The sequence below is a fragment of the Panthera tigris genome, chromosome C1 (genome assembly GCF_018350195.1).
Source record: "Panthera tigris isolate Pti1 chromosome C1, P.tigris_Pti1_mat1.1, whole genome shotgun sequence".
In the NCBI taxonomy this organism is placed as follows: Eukaryota; Metazoa; Chordata; class Mammalia; order Carnivora; family Felidae; genus Panthera; species Panthera tigris.
The window spans coordinates 33,902,961-33,928,796 of NC_056667.1; the positions used below are offsets into that span (position 1 = coordinate 33,902,961).

The 25,836-nt window shown below is 56.2% G+C and overlaps 1 protein-coding gene across 7 annotated transcripts in view; it reads left to right on the plus strand.

Annotated features, from left to right (window-relative positions):
• PTPRF (protein tyrosine phosphatase receptor type F) overlaps nucleotides 1-25,836 on the plus strand; it is an 88,053-nt gene that overhangs the window by 15,445 nt on the left and 46,772 nt on the right. For 6 of the 7 annotated variants that reach the window (XM_042996871.1, XM_042996865.1, XM_042996869.1 and 3 more), the window contains 3 exons: nucleotides 7,940-8,085; nucleotides 8,255-8,396; nucleotides 22,050-22,238. In XM_042996871.1, the coding sequence (XP_042852805.1) occupies nucleotides 7,940-8,085; nucleotides 8,255-8,396; nucleotides 22,050-22,238 (477 nt within the window). Of the gene's footprint in view, nucleotides 1-7,939; nucleotides 8,086-8,254; nucleotides 8,397-18,790; nucleotides 18,902-22,049; nucleotides 22,239-25,836 lie in introns of those variants that run through there. The other variant, XM_042996868.1, reaches the window with a different exon arrangement.

Here is a 25,836-nt window from a genome sequence, read left to right on the forward strand (position 1 = left end):
TGTCCCCTGCCCAAATCCAACTCTGAACTTTCCTTCCTTTCCTGCCGCCCTTCCCCCTGCCTGGCACTACAAGACTGGCCGCAGCCCGCCCCGTCACCATGGTTACCACTGCTTGGTTACTGGTGGGAGGCGGAGCACAGGGCAGATTTAGCCAATCTGCACACTGACAGGGAGGGGTGAGGTCGGAGCCAAGGTCCCTGGGGAAAGGGGCTGTTCCCAGCCTGTCCGGAGCCCAGAGGTGGCCAGGGGCCAACCCCGGGATCAGCCTGGGGGTCAGCAAGCCATAGGGCTTCCCTCACTCCCCTCTCCAAGTATCTGGGCACAGATCTCTATCCTTGCCCCTCCCAGACCCTTTCTCCTAATGGCTCATTAATTATTCAGGACCAGATCCTGGAGAGGGGTGGGACTAGGGCGCCCCGCCCTTTGTCCTCAGAGGCTGGGCCCTGATGGGGCTGGTAGGGCCAGGGGAAGGGGAGGGCATTCCTCTTGGGGGCAGGGGCTGAGGGGGAGTGGGAGCTTTGAGGTGCAGGCCAAGGGAGGGCTGGGCAAGCAGAAGCAGGGCTGGGTTTGGGGGCAGGGGGTGATCTCCAGGCCTAGCTGGGGCTGCTGGAGAGCTTGAGCCTGCAGGGGCAGGTTGGGGTAGAAGTCACTGGGTGTGACTCTGACGTTGGCAGGGGAGGCAAAGGCTTGTCAACAGTCAGGTGTGGTCAGTAGCCCTTAGACACTGAAATACTGTCCTTGCTCTCCGACCTCACCCCGGACACTCTCATGGCCTTCAGACAGGAGTTTGAGGGCAGAGGGAGGACCGCCCAGCTGGACTTTCAGAGAACACATCCTGGGAGAATAACTGCCTTCCCCTCCTGCTTCAGACCAAACATGCCCTGACATGTACCCTCATTCCCCCCAAACCTGTTCCTCCTTCTGTGTTCTCTCCCCTGGCGAATGGCATTACCACCCACCCCGCCACCCAAGTCAGAGCCCAGGGCCTCCTCCCTGTCTCGTTCCGCACATCTAATCCATCACCAACTTCTGTTGTTTCTCCCTTCTAAACATCTCTGGAATGCATCCACCTTCCTCTCCACTGCCTTCACCCAAGCCACGCTCAGCTCTTTTTTGGGCTTTTGCACGCAACTGCCTCCTGATGTCTTCCCTGCCTCCATTCCCTCATAATCCATTCTCCCTTCTGGAGTCTAAGAGTCAGGTTGCAAAATGAAAGCCTGACTGTGTCACCGCTCAGTTTAAAATCCCTCACTCTCCTCCCCTGTTGCCTTCAGGATCAAGCCTAGGGGTATCGACGCTTCTCAAGGCTTTGCATTTTCTGGCCTCTGCCAACCTCATCCTTCACTCTGCCGCCCGCCCCAGGCTCCCGCCATGCTGACTTCTGTCACTCATATGTTCCCCGGGCCTCTGTTCCTTCTGATCCCTCTGCTTGGAACACTCTTCCTTGTCCTCCCACCTGACCAGTTCCCACACACTTGGAACCATCACTTCCTCCAGGAGTCTGGGTCATGTGCTACTTGGGGGACAGAGCGAAACAATTTTTAGAACAGGGTGCCAGAACCTCCATGCTGGTCCTTAAGAACCAGAACCCAAGGACCAGGGTCTTGAAAGTAGGAACCAGCTGGAGATGCTGAAATAGGGTGAGTGGGACTCTGCTCCCAGACAGAGAGCCATGGGAGGGGAGCCTGGGTTGGGGACTGTGACTTGGCCCTGTGAAGCAGGGTCTGTCCTATAGACCTGCTTCATGCTACATACGCTTTTGGATCTGTACCCCTCCCACCGTGACCAGGCTTAGGCTGGGCTTAGGAGACTTCTAGCCAGGGGTGACTGAGCAAACGTGGACAGAGCTACTGCAAAAGGTAGGGCAGGCGCCCCAGAGAATTGACGACCGGAGCAGTGAAGCGCGGAGCGGACAAATGTGTTTCTATAGGCCTCTTAACGAGACAAATGAATGGGAGCCCTGGCCTCTGAGGGGAGCGGAGGGAAGGGGGGTGGAGAAGCAGCTGCCAAGAGTTAGCCCAGAGGCCCCAGCGTTAATGCCGACTCAGCTCCGATGGAGACCCAGGCACGCGGGGTGCGGGCAGCTCCTCCAGCCCAGGTCTTTGTGGTTTCTCAAGGGGAAGGCTTGTAGGGGGCTAGAGGTGGTCCCAAGCAGGAAGAGGTTTCTCCTTCTCTAACGTGCAAGTCAGGTACTAGGTGGCCACCCAGGCCTGCCTCTGGAACACGCAGTGGGGGGTTACTACGGTGTGTGCTGTTGGGGGGCAGCACTGGCACAGAGGTAGTGATCTAAGCACTTGGGAAGGGCGTTGGGAGGCTTCCTGGAAGAAGGGAACCCTGAACAGTGACTGGATATTTGCTGATGGTGGGTGTTGCACAATGGGATAAGATGGGGCGGGGGGGATAGGGATGGCCCTTGGGCTTCTCCATGGAGCTCATGAAAGAGATACAGTGAAAACCATCTCCCTTTTGTTCCCGGATAGCATAGGACAGAGGCAGGGATGCAGCACAGGTGATCAGGTTTGAGCAAGGACCTGGTTACAGCCTAGTGACTTGGAATCATAGGAGCCTGGAGTAGGATGCCCGATGCTGGAGGGGTAGATGGGGTCAGGGCAGGGGCCTGAGTAGCTGAGGGTGTGTCTGTCATGTCATACCCCTGCCCTGCCAGCCTTATGGGGAGGCAGGGCCACCGGCTAGATAGGACCTGGTGGCCTGCCTAGACTCTGCCCTCCGTGGCACTTCTGGCAGGTTGCTTTCTCTCTCTGGGCCTGTTTTCCTATTGCACAATAAGGGTAGTCATTCCTACCTGGAAAGGTTAACTGAGGTCACATGTTCGAGGCACCTGGCACCAAGTATGTGGTCCCTGCATCTGGGGCCATGACCTGGGGGCTCCCTGCGTGTCCCCTGGGAGCCCAGGGTTGTCTCTGAGCAGGCTCCCCTCTGGAGGGCACCAAGAACGGTCATAGGAGCCAGAGTTAATGAGTCCCCAGCTCATTAGGCGGTTCAGGGCCTGGGAAATCCACCTCTCCAGGAGCTCCCTCCCCTGCCTCGCTGTCCCTCACTCCCTCATGGCCACGTGTCTGCTCTCTGCTTCCGTGTACACGTGTGTGGACGTGTGTGTATGTGCTCTGCAGGGAAGGCACAAAATAGCAGTCCGTCTCTCCCTGTGGAGGAGCCTCCAGGGTGGCCCAGCTTGGCTGGCTGAACACCCTCTGCCCCAGAAGTATGCCCACCCTCTGTCTAAGCTAGCCCACTCGTTTCCTTTATTTGGCCACTCATTCCCATTGTACATGGGGTCAGTGGCCTGCTTGAATGGAGAGTGTCCCAGGGCTTACCTCTGGGACCTGCTGCCCAAATTGCTGTGTGGCCCACAACCTCCGTGCAGTGAAGAAGGGGGGAAGGTCCAGAGGAGCGCTGGAACCACATTCTGGTGGGGGCAGAAAGCCCCTCCCGGCACGTGGTCTGTGAAGTTCTTCAGACCCCCACTAAACACCAGGCAGCACCTGAGTCAGCACCTGGCAAGAGTGGTCTAGTGGCTTGATTTTGACAGCATGTCTGGGGACGTAATCAGTCAGTGTAGCTGTTACTAGTGCTGGAATGGGAAACCCAGAGGGCTGCTGGATGCAGGGCAGGCTCCCACAGGCTTGGGCGTGGGGTGCACGAGAGGGCAGGGCACACACAAAGGCAAGCAGGTACCCACTGGCCTGGCCTGTCAGGGCAGGTCTGGGTAGGGGGTAGCCAGCCCACCAGAGCCAAGCGGTGCCCCAGCACACTGTTTGGCCCATGATAGGTGCTCTCTTTTGAAAGAGTCAGGAAAGGTGAACCTGGAGAGAGGTTAGCAGGAGCAAGTGTGGGAAGGGGAGTAGGGAGACCGAAATCAGCCCAGGGTTTGTAGCTGGGAAGAGACCTGGTCAGATTTGTGCTCCCCAAAGGTGGGCCTGGTGAACAAAAGGGGCAGGGGCTTGGCAGGGCTGTGGGACACCAACGAGCTGGGGTAGTGGGGTTTGGCTGACATGCTGGGTGAGGGGCCCCTGGGTGGGAGTGGGGGTGGGTTCAGGAAGCGGAGGGTGAGGCCTGAGTAAGGGGAGGGGCCTGCCCTGCCCGCTAGCACTGGTGGGGGGTGGGGGGGAGCTCAGGAGGCTCTGCCAGTCAGGCGGGTGGGTGGGCTGGGCGGGGCACTGGCCTCTCTCCAGCCTTCCAGGGTTCTGCCTCCTCAGTGGCCCCAGGACTTGGGCACCATCCAGCCTCCGCACTGCTTAGGCCTTTTCCCTCCTCGCCATTCTCTCTCTCTCTCTCTCTCTCTCTCTCTCTTTCTCTCTCTTTCTCTCTCTTTCTCTCTCTCTCTTTCTCTCTCTCTCTTTCTCTCTCTCTCTTTCTCTCTCTCTCTCTCTCTCTCTCTCTCTCTCTCTCTCTCTCTCTCTCTCTCGACCCAGACCTGGCTCGCCTCCCCAGCTTCTGGTTCTTTGTTTGGTGGGGAGGCCCCGCCCCCAGGCGCTCTCCGGCCATTCCGGTTCAGCAGGTTCCAGCCTCTGCTTTCTGCTGCGGACACGTTGAGGCAGGAGTCCAGGAGGGTTTCTACCCTGGGCTCCTCTCCCTGGTGGAGCGGGCTTCCCCCTGGCGTGTGAGGGGCTGCGGTCTCCATCCTCCGCAGGCATGCCTTCCCTCGTCAGGTCACCCCTTCACTTGTTCTACACCCCCGTGTGCCAGGAACTGGGTCGGGCAACTGGGACGGGGCAGGAAGCAAAGCAGGGTGAGGAAGCGGCTGTGAACCAGATACTCCCCGCCCCCCAAATGTAGAAAAAGTAATAACCTCACACACGTGCTATGTAACAAACTGTGAGCAGTGCTGTGAGAGAGGCGGGGAGAGTTACGAGAGAGCTTAAAGCCAGGAACTGAGCTAATGGAGCAGCGGACGGCGACAGGGAGACCAAGGAAGGTTTTCTGAGGAAATGATGTTTAAGTTGAGATCAGGAAGGTGAATAGGAGTTCGTGGGTGAAGAGGATGTCTGAAAGGTTTGTGGCAGCAGGAACAGCTACTTCAAGGGTCCTGAGGCCACAGGGAACGTCACTCCTCCAGGGGCTGGGAAGCCAGGGCTGGGGTGGGGGGCGGGTGGGGAGTGGCTGGGGTCAGACCTGGCGAGGCTCTGTCCACCCTGAAAGGAGTTGAAGTTTTGTTTTGATAGCAGTGGGAGGCCTCTGCAGGGTTTTGGTCAGAGGAGAGGGGCAGTTCACTCGGGCTGCTGAATAGACACTAGACTGGAGGCAGGGACGCAGCTTGCTGGGCGGGCCGAATCTTCAGTCAAGAGAAGGTGGCATCTGGACTAAGGTAGTGGCAGTGCAGAAGGAGATCGTGGAGCTGCTGTCGGCAGGTCCTCGGGTGTCGGGGAGGTGCACACCCAGTGGAGCCTGAGTGGGCAGAGTCCTGTCCGAGAGGACCAAGGAGGCCCGTCTGAAAGGACCGGCAAACAGGGACAGGCTCTGCGGACAGCGGCAGACTGGGAGAGTCTGGAGCCTCTTTCAGGGCGCAGTCGGAGGAAATGGGGAGCAAATTGTAGCTTCTAGGCCCTCTACGTTATTCCCATGCCACTCTGACCCTCACCAAGGGTATGTGTTTCCCCACCAAGGCTGCCCCTGGCTCTTCGGGCCCAGCTGCTCTCACCCCCTCTAAGTACTCCGCAAGCAGTCAGGTGGGGAGGCCTGAGTTTCCCTCCTCCAGGGAACCTTCAGTGCTGCAGGAAGAGCTTAGGATTGGAAACACCAATCAAACCCTAGCTCCACCCCCCCCATCACTGTGTGACTTGTTACTTAACCTTCCGAGCCTCCATTTCCTCATCTCTTAAAATGAAGATGATACTACTACCCACGTCATTTTGTTTTGTTTTCTTTATAAAGTATTTATTTTTAAGAGAGAGAGAGAGCGCGCGTGAGCAAGCAGGGGAGGGGCAGAGAGAGAGGGGGACAGAGAGTCCCAAGCAAGTGCTGCGCTGAGCGTAGAGCTCAACATGAGGCTCGAGTCACGAACCTGTGAGATCATGACCTGAGCCAAAACCAAGAGTCAGACGCCTGACTGACTGAACCACACAGGTGCCCCCACATCATTGTTTTAAGACTTCAAGTGAGAGCAGCAGCTGCCTCCCACGCAGGACCCACCAACCGTCATGTCTGTGCACACCCTCGACAGACCTCATCACATTCTGTCCACACAGACCCGTGGGCCCTGGCACCATTTTGCAGATGAGAAAACAGAGGCTCAGAGATGATGAGTGACTTGCATAAAAATTACATAAAACTTGCAGAGCCTGCCGGGCCCCTGGGTGCTGGATAAAGTGGTTCCCTTCCTGCTCGATGCAAGGCTAAGCCCTCTTACTCTGTAACTGCTGACCCCGCTGGTCCCCGGACCCTCCCCTTCTGCGGGACTGCGCCCATCGCTGTCCACTGGATCCTGGGTCGGCACGCTTTCCCTGTCTGCTTCCTCCTTCCCAGCAGCATTTAAACATTGTCTTTCACGTCTTAGGAAATCAAGAAAGAAACCAAGATGTAAGCCTCCCTGGACCCCTTACCCCCTGTAGGTGCCATCCTTTCTGTGGCTTCTCATCACAACCAGTCTCCTTTAAATGGTCACTGCACTCTTCTCTCCACTTTCTCACCATCCCTGCTCACCCTTCCACCTTCTTTGGTCCGGTTTCCCCCAGCACACCACTGACCCTGCTCTTCATAAAGCCCCACTATTCTGTACCAGGTGTTTGGGAGTCAGGCTTGAATTCAAGCCTCGGAAATGCCACTCGTTGTCTGTGTGACCTTGGGCAAGTGACTTCACCTTTCTGGGCCTATAAACTGGGGATAACAACGAGGAAGGACTAAATGAGATAAAGTACCTGGTGCGGAGTGGGTGCTTAGCGAGGGATGGTCATCACTGCACACACGTGTTTCTGTGCCAGAGATCAGGTCAGGCCTGGGCTCATTGGTACTGAGCAGGTGGTCTGAAAGGTCATTTCTCACGGTATTAGCCTTTCTGGAGCTGTTCATTGGCCTGATTAATAGGAAATGGATCCTCTGTCAGGATTAACGAGGCGTTGCTACATCTTAATGAAAAGCAGGTTTCTCTGGTCTTGTGACCCCCCGCCAGGGGGTGGGATTCATAGGGACAGGTGCTCCAGGTCAGCCCTGGTGTGTGTACCAAGGTGATATGGGCATGACAGTACAGTGTCTGAGCCCCCTTCTTCCTTCCCCTCCCCTACCTCCCAGTGGACACGCCACTGGGAGATGTACAGGCTATCAGAAGGCAATAGCCAAGTCAGTGGGGGTGGGGGCGGGGCAGATTTACAGGAAAGCATTCACCTGGGAAGACGTCCAGAGACACTTAAAGAGGTGGAATGTCTAGGCCTTTCAGGACTGCTGGTATGTGGGGGCTGAGAGAGGAGGAATCACGGTTTCTGGCTTGAGCCTTGGGGTAGATGGAGGTACCATCCCCCGATGGAGAGCAGTGGGGGAGGGACCAGTCTGAGAGGTGCTGGGGCTCTTCCAGGCAGCACTCAGCATGCCTTTGTCCTCTTGCTTGGAACTGATGGGGGATGGGAGACAGCGAGTAGTATAGTGGTTAAAGCATGGACTCCAGACACAGGACTCTTGGGTTCAAATCTCAGCTCTGCCACTAACCAGCTGTGTCATGTTAGACAAATCCCTTAACCTCTCTGTGCCTTGATTTTCTTCTCTATAAGCGGATGTGATTATAGCACCCACCTCATATACTGCAGTTCTTTTGAGTAGTGCCTGGCACATAGTAAGCACTGTGTAAGGGTTAGGTGTCACTATTCATATTTTCTTTATAGATCTTGCCACACACACACACACACAACCCCCCCCCCCATGACTGCCACCTGCGGAGTGTTGGTGATGTCGGTGGTGACTGTGTCATGGTGACTTGGTGTTTCCATCTCTCCAGGCAAACCTGTCTTCATTAAAGTCCCTGAGGACCAGACTGGGCTGTCGGGAGGAGTGGCTTCCTTTGTGTGCCAAGCCACAGGGGAGCCCAAGCCACGCATCACATGGATGAAGAAGGGGAAGAAAGTCAGCTCCCAGCGCTTTGAGGTAAGACCTTGGGTAGGAAGGGGCTGACAGAGAGTTCAGGGTCTGCCTATCCTATTCTGGGGTCTGGTCCTACATCCCCTCTCCTTGGTCTTCCTCCTCAGGGGCCTTTTGGAGGTGGGAGGATGTCTGATCCTGAGCAGACTGTGACCCTGTGTCTGTCCTCTGGCAGGTGATTGAGTTTGATGATGGGGCAGGGTCCGTGCTGCGGATCCAGCCATTGCGGGCGCAACGAGATGAAGCCATCTACGAGTGCACGGCCACCAACAGTCTGGGAGAGATCAACACTAGTGCCAAGCTCTCAGTGCTCGAAGGTACGTGCTGGAGAGGAACGTGGCATGGTGGGTGGGTAGAATGACGTGTGGGAAGAGCCAGTCAGCCAGCCCCGTCCCTGCCATGGGCGGGTGTGTGTTTGGCAGAAAGGAAAACTGGCCATCTTGGCATCAGCAAAGGTCAGAAGTGGACAGGGATGGTCATTGGATCTGGCCTGGATTGTTTGGCTTGCGCCGAGGCCAGCTGTGTCTTTATGTCCTGTTGAGCCATGGTATTGCTCTGGTAGGGTTTGGGTCTGAGGTCTGATTTGAGGTGTGGGGCTGCAATTATGTATCGTTTGGGTTACTTGGCTTGTAGCGGTGGATCTAATTGTCCTGTGGGGCAGTGGGCTTCAGAGAGGTGTGTTCCCTTATGAACCAGGGCCCTAGGCTGGGGGCTAGGACTCTGTGGGTGGATTTTAGTGTCTTCTCACCTGATGGTTGCTGCATTCATTCACAAATACTCCCTAATGCTGCCGTAAAGTCCAGGGGGCATCTGACCAGGGCCCTGCCCTTGATATAGTTTCCAGTAAGTCCTATGGGGGCAGCCAGGGGGGTAGGAGAGCACAGAGGAGGGGGGCTGTTATCTAAGCTGAGTCCTAAGGATAAGTAGGAGCTGGGGTGGGGGGCTAGGCAGAAATAACAGCATCTGCATATACCAAGGCCCAGAGGGAGGAGAGAAGGGAATTTTCACGGAACTCTGAGTAGTTCAGTTTGGTCTGGGGGATGGGTGGAGCTCGAGGGCACAGAGAGAAGCCGGGGGAGAAACCATTCAGCATGGACCTGGGGAGGTTAGAGGGCAGATCACACAGGCCCAGGCTAAGAATTGAACACTTTCCTGGGGATGTAAGAAGCCACGGGCTAGGGAGTGACATGATCAGTCCCCAGCCACAATGGATTCATCAGTCTGAGTATGTCTGTGTGTATTTTCAAAATAGAGCCTTGATTGTTGCCTTTTTTAAAAAAAAATTGCAGTAACAATACCTGTTGGCTGTTGAAAATTTGATAAATATGAAATAGCACATAGAAAAAAGTAAAAATCAGATGTTATTTTGCCTCTTTCAGTAACATTTGGTTTTTTCCTTGCCCATTTTCTGTGCAGGCATTATATATACAGTTGACCCTTGAATAGTGCAGGGGTTAGTTTGCCAACCCTCCCCACCACTGCCAAGCAGTTGAAAATCTGCATATTGCTTTTGACGTTTCCAAAACTTAGCTACTAATAGTCTATGGTCTACTGGAAGCCTTGCCAATAACATAAAAGTCAATTAACACATCTCTTATATATGTATTATATACTGTATTCTTAGGATAAAACAAGATGAAGAAAAGAAAATCTCGTTAAGAAAATCATGAGAGCGGCTCCTGGGTGGCTCAGTCGGTTAAGCATCCGACTCTTGGTTTTGGCGTGGCTCAGGTCATGATCCCATGGTTTGTGGGATCGAGCCCTGCATTGGGCTCTGCGCTGGCAGTGCAGAGCCTGCTTGGGATTCTGTCTCCCTCTCTCTCTCCCTATCCCCCACTCACACTGTCTCTGTCTCTCTCAAAATAAATAAGTAAATTAAAAAAAAATTTTTTTTTTTTTAACGTTTATTTATTTTTGAGACAGAGAAAGATAGAGCATGAACGGGGGAGGGCCAGAGAGAGAGGGAGACACAGAATCTGAAATAGGCTCCAGGCTCTGAGCTGTCAGCACAAGCCCGACGCGGGGCTCGAACTCACGGACCGCGAGATCATGACCTGAGCCCAAGTCAGCCGCTTAACCGACTGAGCCACCCAGGCGCCCCCCAAAAATTTTTTAAATAAAAAAAGAAAAATGAGAGGGGGGTGCCTGGCTGGTTCAGTCAGTAGAGCATGCAACTCTTGACCTCAGGGTTGTGAGTTTAAGCCCAACATGGGGTGTAGAGATTACTAAAAAAATAAACTTAAAAGAAAATCATGAGAGAAAATACATTTAAATATAGTCCTATACTATATTGAAAAAAGTCCACATATAAGTGCACCTGTGCAGTTCAAACCCGTGTTGTGGGAGGGTCAATTGTATAAGAAAAGTGGGATCGGGCCCTGCCCAATGATTTGTGGACTGCTTTTTTTCCCCCAAGATTTTATTTAAAAAAAAATTTCTGAGGGGTACCTGGGTGTCTCAGTCGGTTGAGCGCCCAACTTCAGCTCAGGTCAGGATCTCACAGCTCGTGAGTTCGAGGCCCATGTCGGGCTCTGTGCTGACAGCTCGGAGCCTGGAGCCTGCTTCGGATTCTGTGTCTCCCTGTCTCTCTGCCCCTAACCCACTCGTGTTCTGTCTCTGTCTCTCTCAAAAAATAGATAAACATTAAAACAAATTTTTTTTTAATAAAATAAATTTCTGAGAGAGAGAGAGAGAGAGCGCGCGCGCATGTGCAAGTGGGGGAGGGGCAGAGAGTGAGACAGGATCTGAAGTGGGTTCTGCACTGACAGCAAAGAACCTGACACAGGGCTTGAACCCCTGAACGGTGAGATCATGACCTGAGCCCAAGTCCAACGCTTAACTGGTTGAGCCATCCAGGCGCCCCTCCAAGATTTTAAGTAATCTCCGCACCCAATGTGGGGCTCCAACTCACAATCCCGAGATCAAGAGTGATGTGCTCCGCTGACTGAGCCAGCCAGGTGCCCCTCATTGGTAGACCACTTTTTAACGTAACACATCATGAACATCTTCCTCACCGTTAAATATTCTGTATCATTATTTTTAATGGCTGTAGGTATCACATGAAGTACCTCAGTTTATTTGGCCATTCCTTTATTGTTGGACACATACGTTGTTCCCTTTTTTTTTTTTTTTTTTGCTTTTATAAACAAAGCGCTATACACTTTCTTGCAGATCAGATGTGTTCACCTTCCTGATTATTTCCTTATTCTAGATTCATGGAAGTGGAATTGCTGAATCAAAGGACACATGAATTTTTAAGCCTTTCAGTATTTCCAGAAGATTGTGTCAGTTTACACTCCCACCAAGCAGGGCATAAGAGGGCCTCTTTTCTGCATATCCTCACCAGCAGTGGGAATTATCATTAAAAAAAAGTCTTTGCCAAGTTAATAGGCAAAAAATGGCATCTCAATTTAATTTGCATTTCTTTGATTACAAGAGCAGTTGAACATCTTTTCACATTGGCCATTTTTACGCTATGGCTTTATGTGTTTGCATGCATCCATTCAGTAACTTCCTCGTGCCTGTGTGTCTCCTGTGGGCGGTGAGGGATGGGGGGAACTCCAGTTTAGAGGGGCAGTGGAAGACAGTGGTTAAGAGCAGGGGCTCCAGACCACTTCCTCTCTTACCTTGTGACCTTGACTAGTAACTATGCCTCTGAGCCTCATCTGCCCCACCTGTAAATGGGGATGTAATACCTACTGCCCAAGCTGATTTGGAGGATTGAATATGATGTAAAGTACCTTGCAGGATCCAGCGAATGGTAGCTGCTATTGTGCTGGAAGTTGTACATCCTGGCGGTACCTGGCTCCCATGGCATCATCCAGGTGATGCGGCCCCATGGTCCATTCCCATGGAGGGGACTCCCCTGTGGAGCAGGGCCCCAGAGGACAGGCGTTGGGCCAGGACCACTGGTTGCCAAGCGCCCTGAGCTCAGTTTCTGTCCTCTAACCAGGGGACAAGTAGTTCAGCCTTGCCTTCCCTCCTGTTGGCATCTGCCCCAGCGGGGAGCCTTCTGTCCTACCCTGGCATCCAGGCATCTGGCTGAAGGGCCAGAACTGTGGCTCCTGCCCAAGAGGGCATCTTCTGAGACTGTCATGTTGAAGAAAGAGGACCTCTGGGTTAGTGTTGAAAGAGAAATCCACCCCTCTCCACTCCCCGCCCCCCCCCCCTCCCCCCCGGCCCCTGCCAGAGCTTCTATGCCCCTGTTCCTTTGTGGACACTCTCCTAACCCCACCACTGCCCTGGACAGCTTTGTTTTTTAAAGGATTGGGGAGGATACAGCTGGTCTTTCAGGCTCGGAAAGTGAGGGGATTCAGACTTGGAGGGACCCCCTCCGTCCTGAGGGGCATTCTTGAATGAAGGTTTCTCTAGCAGGGGTCTGGGGTTTGTTTGTGTTTCTGGGCTGTGGGAGGAGGTCCGTGGTGAGTGTGGGGCAGGTCCCTGCCCTGCTTGTGCTCCTGTCCCCCGTGAGGGCGGAGCTCTGAGCCCCTCCTCCTCCTGAAACACCCATCCAGGAAGATGAAATGCTGACTTACCGTGTTGGTCTGTGTAACCTTGACCAGGCTCTTGGCTTGGCAGAAAGGAGTGGAGTAGGAGGCCTCAAAGGGGCCAGGAGGTGGGGCCAGGAGGAAGCAGCCCAGACAGCGACCATCCCACCCCTCCCTGCCCTCCTGTGCAGGCCTGGAAAGTTGGGGGGTGTGGAGGGAGCAGGGAGAAAGGATAGTGTGACTGGGAGGAGAGCCAGGGCCAATCCCGGGAGGCCACCACAGGTTCTCAGGAAGCCTGGGGTGAGGATGAAGCTGGTTTGGGGGACAGGAATAAGAGTGGAGTCCTCTTCTGGCGTCACACACTGCATGTAGGCCAAAAGCACCAGTACATGGTCATGCTTACTGCGCATTGGGCTTTTCAGAGGAGTGGCTGAGGGCCGCCTGCGGCGACCTGGCTCAGGGGAGGAATTGGTGTACCCCCAAAAGGGAGCCCAGGCCTGCGAGTCTGGTCCTGTTCCCCCCTGTCCTGTGTTGTTCCGCAACAGGCCCAGCCTCCCCCATACGTGGCTCGGGAAACACCCCACACTGCCTAAGGCTCCCTGAGCCTCTCCCTGGTCCCGGCCTTTGCACCCAGCTCCCCGACAGGACTGCCACTCCCCGTGTGACCAGGTGTGGCCCAATGTGCCCCAGCTGCCCTGTGGTGTGCAGCCGGCTGCCTGCCCTCCCCCCACACCCATGGCTGTGGACGGGGTAGGGGTGCCCAGCACAAGCTGACTGGGGGTGAGCCTGTCCAGGCTGTGACGAGCACAGGGCCCTGCCGCCCAGTGTTCCTGTCTGAGTGGTAATTGAAGCCATTAGCGCACCAGCCTCTCCCTCGCCCGGTAATGGCAGGAAAAGCTCTTCTCACTCCGCACTCTTGAGGCAGCGGCTGAATCACTCCCCCTCCAACCCGCCCGCTGCCGCCACTGAGACAGAGAATCTGACATTTTCCCTCTGGAGGGAGGGGGAGGGGAGGCAGGCTTTGCTTCTTGGCCTTTCCCTCCAGGAGGTGGGGGGAGTGAGGGTCTTAGAGCTCATTCTGGAGGTTACGATTCAGCTGAGCCAGTGGGTTCCAAGCCAGGCAGGACAGTGGTCAGGAAAGCCCCGGAGGAGGCCAGACAGCAGAGATGTGGGCAGGGCCCTGGTGACTTGGGTAGGTTCTGGAGGGCGATGGAAGGGGAGGGGGAGAGGTGGAGGACTTGGGGTGGGGGGGCGGGTGAGCCCAAGAGCAGGAATGGGCTGTTTTTGACTCTGTCCTGGAGGGGCCCGGCTCAGAGTGCAGGTGGCAGCGTTTGCCTTGTGATCATGGATGCAGCAGATTACAGGCACCCTGTGTGTGCTGTGGGTGCCCCGTGTGCCAGGGTAAGGCATTGTGTGAGGTGCATGGCATGGTGTTAATGCAGCGGGTGTGTGCCTTACGTGCTACATGTACAGCACAGGGTGCGCAGCGGACTGTGTGTGCCTGTGTGCATGCCTGTGTGCCCATGAGCACTGTAGGGGGTGTGTATACAGTAGGTGGTATACACTCCATACCATGCAGTATCTGTGTGTGTGTGCACGCATTAGTGTGTGTGTGGGGTGTGGTGGGCGACAAGCATCTTGAGCTGAATGTGTGGGGGTCGGTCTGACACTGGGGGCATGGTCAGAGAGGCTGCATCTGGGCTCATCGTCTCTCGGACCCATGGGTTCCCTGCTCAGAGCTGCTGGCAGGCAGGACGGCTGGACAGGGATGAACGCGGGACCGAGTGGTCAGGCTGACCTGTTCTCGAGTACAGTAGCTCCTCAGCACTTCCTGTGCAGCCAGGCCAGGAGGGAGGGTGCACCAGATAGAGATCCCGCCCAGACCTTGGGACCCCACTTCTTCCTCCCCTCTTCTTACCAAGGCCAGGCTGCCTTTCACCTTTTTTCACCCAGTCGACTGACCAGAACCATACCACCCACGGGTGCCACACATGGAGTGTGTCTGGTCTTGCCTACTTTGTGATAGGCTCAGGGGATGCCGTTAGGCAAGTGGGACAGTGACTGGGGTAGGGGGTCAGTCGGTGCTGGGCCTGGACCCCCAGGTTCTGCAGTGGCTCTGACCCTGGCTGGCTTTGGGACCTGTGGGGTGAGGAAGGACCTCTTGAGACCGCCCCCCCTCACTGTTCACCCCCATACTCAGTCCTTTTGGAAACAGCCTCAGGGACAAGAGGGCTGATGAGCAACATATGACCCTGTCCTGAGATCCTGGGCTGTGCCGGACCCAGAGCAGACCCTGAAGGGAGCTTGCTTTCAGGACGGGTGGGTGTTTTCCCAGGGAGTCAGCACTCCCTGCCCCACCCTCCTCCCTGCCCCTGGCCCAGGCCTGGCTCTGGGGTTGGGGTCGTTGGGATAAAGAGCTACCACAGGCAGAGGATGACTTCCCAAGTGGCAGGCTGTGCCCTCTCCCTGTTGCCTACATAGGTGTCTGGGTAACAGGCTGGTTTTGCAGAAGCTGGGCCTGTCACCGCCCTAATTGGCAGCCACAGAAGGCCTAGAACCCAGGCCAGCTCCTGCCCCTCCCCTTCACAGCCAAGGCATGACCTACATGCTTTTCTGGTCCAGTGACTGTGGTCTCTCTGACCTATCCTTCCACACACCTCCCATCCCCCATCATGACCACTGTAGCATTTGGGACCCCGCAGACATGAGGCTCTGCAGCCATTTCCTGGAAAGTTCTGGGCCCTAGGCATGGGGTTGGGAGAGGTGTCAGGTAGGTGGGCACTGCCAGGAGGGCCTAAGGTCAGGCTCTGGGTTTCTTGGTACCTAGAATCCCCCATCTTCTCTGGTTTTGATCCTTCTCCAAGGGCCCAAGTGGACTCCCTTCTGAGTGGTCCTCCTGTGGTATAGGCAGTACACTTGCCTCTTCTGTTAGACAGGCAGTAGGCACCTCCCCTGCGCCCAGCCTGCCCCTCCTCCCCACTCCTGCACTCAGAGGTACTTACAAGGCCCTACTATGTGTTTGGCTTCCTTGCTGGCTCCCCTCTCCCACAGACTCATGACCACAGAGTGGAGCCCAGCAGCTCTGGGAATAGCTAGCCAAGTTGGAAGTTTTAAATGCCCCCGTGTGTGCAGTCTCCATCCTTAGTAAGGTGCCTCCCTCTGGTTGCCTGGGGAGAGAGGATTTTAATCAGAGGAATGACATGATCAAATGTATGCTTCAGAAAGGTCCCTGGGGGTGCAGAGCAGGGTGAAAGGAGACCAGCGAGAGATTGGGGCAGCCTTACAGGCAGTAATGGCCTAAACCCAGGCAGCAGGAAGGGGAGGAAGGGAGAATGGGCTAGAAGCGGTGGAGAAAGAGTGGTGACCTGCCTGGCTACTATGGAACTGGGGAGGTGGGAGACTGTGGGTTATGGCTCTGGGCCCAGGTAGATGGTGGTACTATTTTCTACGGTTCAGGACCAGGTCTGAAAGGGCAAGTCAACGAGTCTAGTTAGAAATCTGTTGTATCAGGCGTGTGTAGGCATCCAGGCGGAAGAATCCAGGAGGCCTGTGCAGATTCGCCAGCACTTCAAGGGACCTCTGGAAATGGAGTTTTGAAGGCTGAGAAATGGCAAATCTCAGGGAGCCAGAGCCAAGAGGGAGGAAGAGGGCCCGGATGGAGCCCCAGCTGGATAATGCTTCATGTTGGGGGGCAGCACGTGGTGGGGTGGTCCCTGTGAATCTGGTGAGAAGGGGCTTGAGAGGTAGGAGAGAGACCTGGAGTGAGGCTGCGGGGATGGAGAGAAGACAGGCATGTGAAGGAGGAGCGAGTGGTCAGTGGGGCGGGGTGCTGTCGAGAGGTCAGGCAAGATGAACACTGAGAAGTGCCCTTTGAATTTAGTCTCGTGGAGTCATGGTTGACCTTGGTGAGCTGGCCAGAAGCAGTGGGGGTGGCGGGGGTCTGAGGAGTAAGTGGGAGGCTGTCTGTGGTCTGAACCTAGGGGGGTAAATGGATGAAAAGAATCTTCCTGGAGTAGGGCCAAGGTGAGGGAACCCCAGGAGCCGAGTCCAGCCTGGGCCAGGGCCCGGGAAGCCAGAGTGCTGCTGAGGTGTGTGCTCAGGGACAGCCCCAGGATTCACTTGAGTGTGTGTGGCCCTGAGGCCTCACCAACCAGGTTGAGTAGGGTAGTGTGAGGTGCCAGGGAAGCCCTGGAGGAGGGGGAGGCCACGGCTGCTCTCCGCTCTCACTACCACTCTTGGGCTCTCGCTGCTGACAGGCCCCAAACAGCTCAGATTCAAAAACAAAACAGGCTTTTAAGATGCCAAGTTTGATGAAATCTGAGTGCTGCAAGAGGTGGGAGTTTTCTCTTAGAAAAAGCTGAAAATGGAGACTGAAAGCTGTGAAGGAAGATGGGCCCAAGGCTTCCTAGGCCCCCGCTTACTGCTTGGAAGCTGGGAGACAGGGAGACTGTAGGTCTGGGGAAGGCATCTGAATTGATAGGTGGTGTCTTGGCCCCAACCCTGCAAAGGATGGAGCTGCCTCAGGGACAAGGCTTAAGGTGGCCTTGGTTTCCTTAGAGTGCACAGGGGTTGGGGGAACCAGCTGCCCCGCTACTCATGACGTTTCTTCGTGTTTCTCTACACGTCTCTGCATTTCCCGTGTCTCTGGGTACACGTGCCTCAGCATACGTGTATCTCTGACTGCATGTTTCCACATGTGTGTGGAGTGCCTGTGTGCACTGCCTCTGGATCTGCTTGCATGAGTCTTGTTTCCACAGGTGCTTGTCACTGCAGGTGCCCCTCCATACGCGTGTGGAGGTTTCTATTTTTGCACCTGTCTCTTTCGCCATGTATATCTCTGTGGGTCCCTGGCTGTGCATGTTTCTAGGTGTCTGTGTTCAGAGACAGGGTGAGGCCAGGCCCAACACTCATGCACAGAGGAGGAGGTCAGGCTTGCAGATGGTGCCACCCCAGGGAGCCTGTGTACGTGTGTGCCGATGTGTGCCTGCATGTGCACAGAGACGCCATGAAGCTGGGTAAACACGGGTGAGAAGGTCGTGCTGACAGACGGTGCTGCCCGCCCCAGGACCCTGCAAGGCGTCTCCATCTGTCAGCTTCCCTGGTGCAGCCCCCTCCCTCTGGCCCAGACTCAGCCTGAGGCATCCAGGCTGAGCTGGACAAAGAAACCTGTGTGTGCTTTGTAGGGGCCTCTGCAGCCTCCCTCCTCCAGCCATCGCAGCCAGCCTAAGCCCATCCCCTGTCCACCCCTACTCTGGCCTCATCTGTCAGAACCCCAACATTTGCCTTAGCTCCAACCAGCCTCACCTTACTACTGGCCCCCCACCCTCCCCCTAGCCTTTATTTGGGCAGTCTCTCCCTCCCCCCAGAAATCTCTTCCTGCCTGCCATGCTCAAGGGTTTAGTACTCTTGTGACTGTCTCCTCCTCCAGGAAGCCACCAAGATAGCAGGTGAGTCATGGATTTGAAGCAGCTCCACCATTGCTGTGGGGTTTCGGCCAAGTGTCTACCCCTCTCTGAGCCTTAGTCTCCCTCCACCCCCTTCCCCCCACCACACACACCCTGTCATCTTCCTCTGCCCAGTGGGGACAGCAGGGAAGGAGTTTAGACCTCCCGTTGCAGTATCTAAAGACCAGTGCAGTTTGGTGCAGGAGCCGTTAATGTACTCCTGCGCACCCACCCCAAGTACGCAGACAGTGGTCCTGGCGGGAGAGCCCTGGGAATGTGTGCGCGCCCTACCTGTGCGTGCAGGTGAAATCCACAGACAGCTGTAGAGACTTAGGCTCCCTGGTACCTCTGAAGCCCCTTAAAGGCCCCATGGACTTCTCTTTCTCTCCCAAGGACCCCCTTTTCAGAGAACAGAAGGGCCTCCGCCCTAGAGGCACAGACACTGCAAATGCCTGGCTGAGCTGTGAGGCAGGTGTAGGGAACCCCAGTTACGCGGTTGAGCGGTTGGGCGGTTGAGCGGGAAGGAAGCCTAAGGGGGGGGGGGGAAGCAGAGAGGTGGGGAGTTGGAGTGGAGGAACAGGGTCCCGGAGGGGCACGCCCGCTCCACCCAGACGGGGGCCGGAGGGGCGGCAGCTGCCTGGACCAATCACGGTTGCGCGCCCGCTGGGACGCGGGCACGCGCAGCCTTCCTCCGCGAGCCCGCCTCTCGCGTTGCCATGGTTACCGGGTGGCCTGGAGGGGGAGGAGCCCTTCCCTCCACTCGCAGCCGCGGGGGGGTGGGGGACAGATTTTGAGGGGACTCGATGACCACACATAGGGGTGTGGGTGCGTGCAGCTTGTGTGCAGCGGGCTTCTGTGGAGCGCGGAGCCCTGAAGCCGTCGGAGGGCGTGGTATGTGGCAGGATGGTGGCGCTGCTCCCCGGGCCGCCCCTCCCGAGAGCCCAGGACCCAGCCCTGCCTGGGCGGGGTCCCACCCCCGGGGGTCGTCCCGGCCCTACCTCAGATTTAGTGGTGTGACCTTGGGCGGGTGTCTAAGCCCCCGTTCACTCATCTACCACATAGGGTTTTGGCAAAGATTAACTCATTTTTTTAAAGCATTTTAACTCAGTGCGTGGAACATAATAAATGCTCCATAACTGTAACTTTCTACTTCTCATATCCGAGCCTCAGTTTTCCTGATTGCTGATGGGTTTGGAGTGATCGTGTGAAGTCTGACTGAAAGACTCGCCCTGGTCCTTAGCCTCAGTGCTTCAGGCTATGGTGGACCTGATCCCTGTGGGTACTGGGGGTGTGCAGGGAATAAATGTGCCGGACCAGTGGATGGGTCAGTTTACACCAGCGTGCCTAGTGCCCAGCTTGGCCAGACACACGACAGGCATCAGTAAACAGCTGCTGACCTTGGCTACATTTGAATGTGCCGGAGGCCTCCTGGGGAGTGTAGAAGGAAGAGACAGCAGCGCGGTCACTCTCGAGGGGCTGGAGTCCTCCTGTGAGACACGCTTCCCCCGCTGGAGGTGCAGAACTGCAGCCTTCCCAGTTCTGCCTAGAAGCCTAGTTGGCACAAGGGACTGGCTTTTGGGTCCCGCTGTTTTATGGACAGCTCTTCACACATGCCGGTTTTAGGCTCTGGCGGCAGTGCCTGAGGCATGATCTGAGCCAAGGACGGAGCCATTGAGGGCGCGATAATTGAGGGAGGAAAATTAATTGTCCTTAATTTGGCGTAAATCCCCAAGACCTTCCCCGTGTTAGGAATTCAGAGTAGATTCCGGGACACGAGGCTGCAGGTGTTTGCGCTTCTTCCCTTCTCCCTTGATCTACCTTGCTAGTGGAGATGGGGACCAGCCGACTCCTGGGCCCGAACTCTGGCAGGCCCTGACACCCCTGTGCCCCCACTGCTCAGAGGAACTGAGCAGGGTAGGATTCAGGACTGGCACCCTGGTGGGCTAGGGTGGCTCTCACTCTCCTGAGTGTCCCCCAGCTGCTGGGAAGGGCAAGGAGGGTGTAGGGGGCGGGCCCCTCAGGCTGGGCCTCTGCCTGGGCCTTTCTGTGAAAGCAAGTGACAGCAGACCCAAAGGAGGCTGCTTCCTGCTTGGTATTTCCCAAGTCGTGTTTTCTTGCCACTTTCCTTTTTCCTGCCACTGTTTAACATTTTCCTTTTAAAAATCAGAGCTGAAAGTCAGGACACAGTGGGATCATATTTACAGCCAAGGAGATGCTGGGTTCACATCTGGAACTTATAGGGCTGCAGATGGGGAAGTAAGCATCCTGCCAGCTACTGGGAGAGGCTGAGGAGGCAAGGCCGTGCTGGGAATCCTACTGCTCCCTAGCCTGAGACCCCCCTCTCCTGAGGGGGCCACAGTCCTTTTGGGATGCCCCAGAGGGCATTTGGGATGCTGGAACCTTAGCAGAGCCTCTCCTGGGATCTAGCAGCAGATAGAGGGATGTTTTGCCCCTGCCTACTGGGGCTCCTCCAGCTTCCTCTCCTGCCTGCCTCCCCAGTCAGTCCCCCTGGTTCCCTGAGAGTCTAGAGGGAGAACCAGCCTTTCAAGCCTTTACTTTCTAGAATCGCTTCTGAGAATGCCATGTGCCTTTTTCCCGGCACAGGAGCCTGACCTCAGCAAGTGTCCCAACACATCCATCTTGTGCTGGGCCCAAGAGAGGAAGGTCCAGGCGGTGCTATATCCTGGTCGCTGCCACCACAGAGCCTTGCCCCCGCCCCCTGCCCCAGAGGAAGACTGACAGTGTTCCCATCCTCTATTGGGCGTGCCTGGCGTCCACACCGACGGAGAGACTCTGCCCAGTTCTCACACACACACTCTGGTGGGGAGGACCTCTCACCAGCCCCAGGCCCTAGCCTTGGTACCTGTCTGCCCTGGTGGCTTAGCCGTTGCTAGTTATAATGATAACGTCAGCTAATATTCATTGGTGCAGGTTCTGTGTCAGACACTGCCCAGCACTTATACATCATCAGATGTAGTCCTCAAGATGGCTTTACAAGGTAGGCACTTGAACCCTGTTTCCAGATAAGTGGAGGCACGGAGAGGATTAGTAATGCATCCAGGTCACAGAGCTAGTTAGTGGTGGAGGTTAAGCCCTATGTGGCCTGTGCTAGTCCAGAGCCTGTGCCGGCAGCCCCTCAGGGGCTGTGTGCAGAAGCCTAGGTGCAGCAGGAGTGAGGATGCGCTGATACCTGTTGCTTCCAGGGAACTGACTCTTATGTGAGTCGCCAACCCCTGGCAAGATGGAAAAAGGCAGCCAGGGAAGGGTTTTGCCTTCATCAAATTTTGGTGAACTCCTCATAGAGTTTTTTTATCTCCTTAGCCTCCACATGCTCTGACATGGTCCCCAGGCCTGACCACGGCCCCCAGTGAGTGAGGGACGAGGGTTAGGGTCACGACTGCAGTAGAGAATGGGTCAGGGTCAGGACCAGGGGTTGAGTGAGGGGTCATTGGCAGGGCAGGGGGTACCCAGAGTCAGGTCCAGAATTCAGGCTGTGATGTGGGGCTCTGCTATGCTGTAGAGCTAGAGGCTAGATGTGAACAGTGGAGGGGACACTGCACGTGCAGAAGAGGGAATGGGGATTAGACAGCACAGGGGGCTTTTGGGCTCAGTTGTGGCTCTGGGTGCTGCCGTACGAGCTGTGGGCCACGTGCAGCCCAGCATCTGTATAGCACTTTCTGCTGTGGCCAGCAGAGCATCAATGCTTGTTTTTCCCGGGGCCCAGAGAGATAAGTGCTGACATCTCCCCTCTGAGGCATTGTTTCTCAGACCTGGAAACTCCCTGACAGGGCAGGACGGGCCCCACTGTAGCCCCTCCCCGCCCCTGCCTGAGCCCCAGAGAGGGCAGGCCTGGGTAGTGGGACTCAGGACTCCCCAGTCCTTACGTGGAGCAGGCTCCACCCTTAAAAGTCAGGAATTGGGAGACAGGGGTCTTGAGGGTGCCATCCAACCTGGGAGTCAGGGGAAGCTGCCCACAGCAGAGGGTTCTAGAGGGCAGGTAGTGCCAGCCCTAACTCACATGTCTGTCCTTTGTCTGCAGAGGAACAGCTGCCCTCTGGCTTCCCTTCCATCGACATGGGGCCTCAGCTGAAGGTGGTGGAGAAGGCACGCACAGCCACCATGCTGTGTGCAGCAGGCGGGAATCCAGATCCAGAGATCTCTTGGTTCAAGGACTTCCTCCCTGTGGACCCTGCCACGAGCAATGGCCGCATCAAGCAGCTGCGTTCAGGTGAGCAGAGGGTGAGGGACAAGGGGCTGCACAGACTTTAGGAAAGGTGTCCAGCTGAAACTAAGCACAGCCTTCCCTCTTGGGCCTGGATACCTGGGAGCCACAGGAGGTCTCAGCCTGGGGCCGACCTTCTGGAGCCATGCAGAGGGCATCCACTGGGCAGGCCAGATCTTGGTACAGGCCCACCTGGCCCAGGAAAGAGCTGGACAGCGAGGTCTAGTCATCGGTGATTCTTTTACCTTCCTGGGATCATCAGAGTCTAGACTTTGGTCCATCCCGGCTCCTTGCAGCATGAGTGATGTGCCCCAGCATAGCGTTGGGCTCTGCAGGGGTGCTCTATGGGCGTTCGTCCTCTATTTTTCCTATAGCCTGGCCTGCGAGGGGGCCTTCGTGATGCTTCTCCTTACTTCTCCAGACAGCAGGGTTTAGCCAAGAGGCCAAAGATGCTTTATGCATCAGGCTTCAAAAGGCTGGACCTCAGGAGCTTAGAGCCAGGAGGACTTGCTGCCATCCCTTGGCCACCAGGGCCACCTGTCTCCTCTGGATATCTCAGTCGAGCCAGCTCGGAGGCCCGGGAGCAAGGATGCCGTCATGACCAGGCAGGAGGTGTCGCCCCATTGATCGATCCACCTCTGAGGCTCCCGCCAGGATAATTGATTCAGTTTTTGTGGGAACGGCGCAGGCGGGAAAGGAGGCTCAGAATCAGCTTAGCTGCGTTCTGCATTTGCCGCCAGCAAGGGCTGGACCGATAGACCTTGGTCCAGAAACTCCTGCTAGCTGCAGGCCAGTGGGCTCAGGCAAGATGGCCTGCACCAACCAGAGCCCCTGCTGCCCGTCAGCTGTGATGTCAACACTGCAAAGGAGGACGTGACTCTAACCCTTTCAGGGCCCTGCAGGCTTTAGAGGTGCCCCTGCCACTCTCTGGGGTTCCATCCCCTCCCTGCTACCTCCCATCAGGTAGACACCCCTGCAGTGCCCAGGGGAGGAGGGAGGGATGAGCTGCCCAGCAGGGCAGGATTCAGGCCCTAGCCATGGCCGCCTGAGACGGCCTACGAAGTGTTAGCTCATTTAATTTAATTAAAACTCAACAAGATGGAGGCAGCTGTAACGCAGTTAATTAAAACAGCCATAATCAAGGCAGGAAATGGTCCGGTAGCATTTGCAACCGCTGCCCAGCGCTGCCCAGTGGCCGGCATGGTTCGGCTCCTCTGCATTTCCCCACAGTCCACCCAGGCAGGCTCCCCAAACAGGCAGATGGTCCTCCCTGCAAGCCTGGCCTCCACCCCAGAATGGCACTGACTGCCCGTGGCAGCAATTCTGGGAAGGCACACTGTCTTGCGTGCTTGTTCATCAAGTATTTATGCAGTGCTTACTGTATGCCAGGCCCTGTGCCACCCATTCACTGCCCAGTGAGTCGGCGCCTGCCCGTTACTCCACTGGCTGCTACTCCTCCCCTTCTCCCTGGCTTCCCTCTCACTCCTGTCTTCCCGGAGGCCTCACCTTCCCCTGCTCCTTCCTCCAGCCGGGGAGCCCTTGTCACCCTGCCCTTGCCCCACAGGCAGGGCCTTCCCCTAGGCCAGCTCACCCGCTCCTGCAGCTTCAGGTCGCCTCTCCACTCCTGCATGCCTAGGTCTGTCTTTCCAGCACCACACAGCTTACCTGAGCTTTAGACTAAAAAAACCTATCTGCCTTCTTAGTGTCACCCTGGCCGCCATGAGTGGTGACTTCCTTCCCAAACAGCCACACCCTTCTCCCCCACCCTGACCCTCTCCCGGCAAGTGGCAGCCCCCTCAGCCCGAAACCTGGGACACACCCCGACTCTTCCATTGAGGAAGAATCAAATCTTCTCATCACCCACAGGGTTCTCATGTTGGACCCCTCTTTTTCCTTCTGCTGCCTCGGCCATATCGCAGTGCCGAGCACTGCCCTCCCTGCCTCCAGACTCCCCCCGGGAATCTGTCCCCCAGCAGCTGTCAGTTTTCCCCTTGGTGCCTCCATGTTCCGACAACCGCAGTGGCCTCTCACTGCCTGAGTGGCCGGGCACCTGCTCCCGAACAAGGCACACGGAACCCCTCTCGATCTTCCCAGCTCACATCTCCAGCTTTACCTCCTCCATCTCAGCTACCCAACTTAGCAGTTCTGTTAAGTCCTTTAACTGCTCTGAGCTTCTGTTTTCTCACCATTAAAACGGAGTGACAGTAAGCACTAAGTGAGACGACAGCAGTGGAAACTGTAGTTTGCTGCCTCGGGTACTGGGAGGGCTCCGTGAACTGGGCTCTTGTTACCGGTGGCCACTGCCCACTTGCCCTGAACCACCCTGACCCCATCCTTGCCCTCTGCTCTAATTCACCAGATCATGAAGCCTCTCCCTCCTCTGCCTAAGTAAGGCCTACTCCTTCAGGACGCACCCGCCCTGTGTTGTTACTGCCTGGCTCTTGTTCTGCTCACTTAGGCTAGGTGCCGCTTGCAGGGGGGGCCTGGGTCTGGCTCCCTGCCGTGCAGCCGCAAGGTCTCCCCCAGCTCCTAGCACAAACCCACCTGTAGGACAGGTATCTCTGATAAATTTATCTCTGATAAATTATTTCATGAACGTGACCTTTGGGCCCTGTTCCTGCAGACCAATGTCCACCTCTCCTGCTTCTTAGCTCTGAGGAAGACCTCGTTTGACCTTTACTGCCACCTGGAAGCCGTCACCTGGAGGGTTGTGGACCCAGGGTCCAGTTCCTAGGATGACACCCTTGGGGTCTCAATCACCCCACCTCTGTAGTGATAGACAGGATTCTCTCCCCCATTGCTGCCTGGCCCTCCACTCCAGTCGCTGCTGCCCCTGTCCTGTTATCACTTAAAAGGGTGCCCTGCACATGTGACAGGGATATCCCTTCAGTGGAGTGGAATCAGGCCCCCAAGCACTCAGCCGTTTACAGGGACCGTCACAGTTTACGCATCGCCGACAGATCACAAAGTATTTTCCTGCCTTTTGTTGCATTTGATTCTCCCCAAGCCTGAGAAGTAGGACAGGCTGTGATTATCATGCCCACTTTACAGCTGACTTAGGGGAGTCACTTGGGGTCACACGTGGAGATCCAGAGCCAGGGAGCCCCCCTGTGCAGTCACCCAGAGGCCTTCTAGTATCGCATACACCAAATCTGGGACCTGGGGGGTGGCTGGACACTGCAGGCCCTCCAGAGTTCCACGGCCCCATCCTCTCCAGAGCTCAGGCCCTCCCTGACCGGTCCCCAGAACTTGTCAGGCACCTGCAGGTTGAGCTACAGCACATGTCACGGGGCATGGCCCCGGAACAGGAGCTGGAGAGGAAGGCAGCTGGTGTGAGCCTTACTCACGTGTGAGCTCTGCTCCACGGGCGCTTTCCTCACTGAAGTGACATGACGTGCTGACATAGGAGCCTGTTGGGAATTTGAACTCGAGGCCCATGGTGGACCCAGGAGGAATGGAGACAAGTTCAGGGAGAATGGAAATCAAGTCAGGAGCAGATGGTGTCACTGGAGCAGCTAGCAGGGGCCAGTCTCCAAGTGGGGTTCAGAGCCACTGCCGGGTCCTGAAAGGAGCTGGTGGCCCACACGCTCTGCCAAGCCTGGAC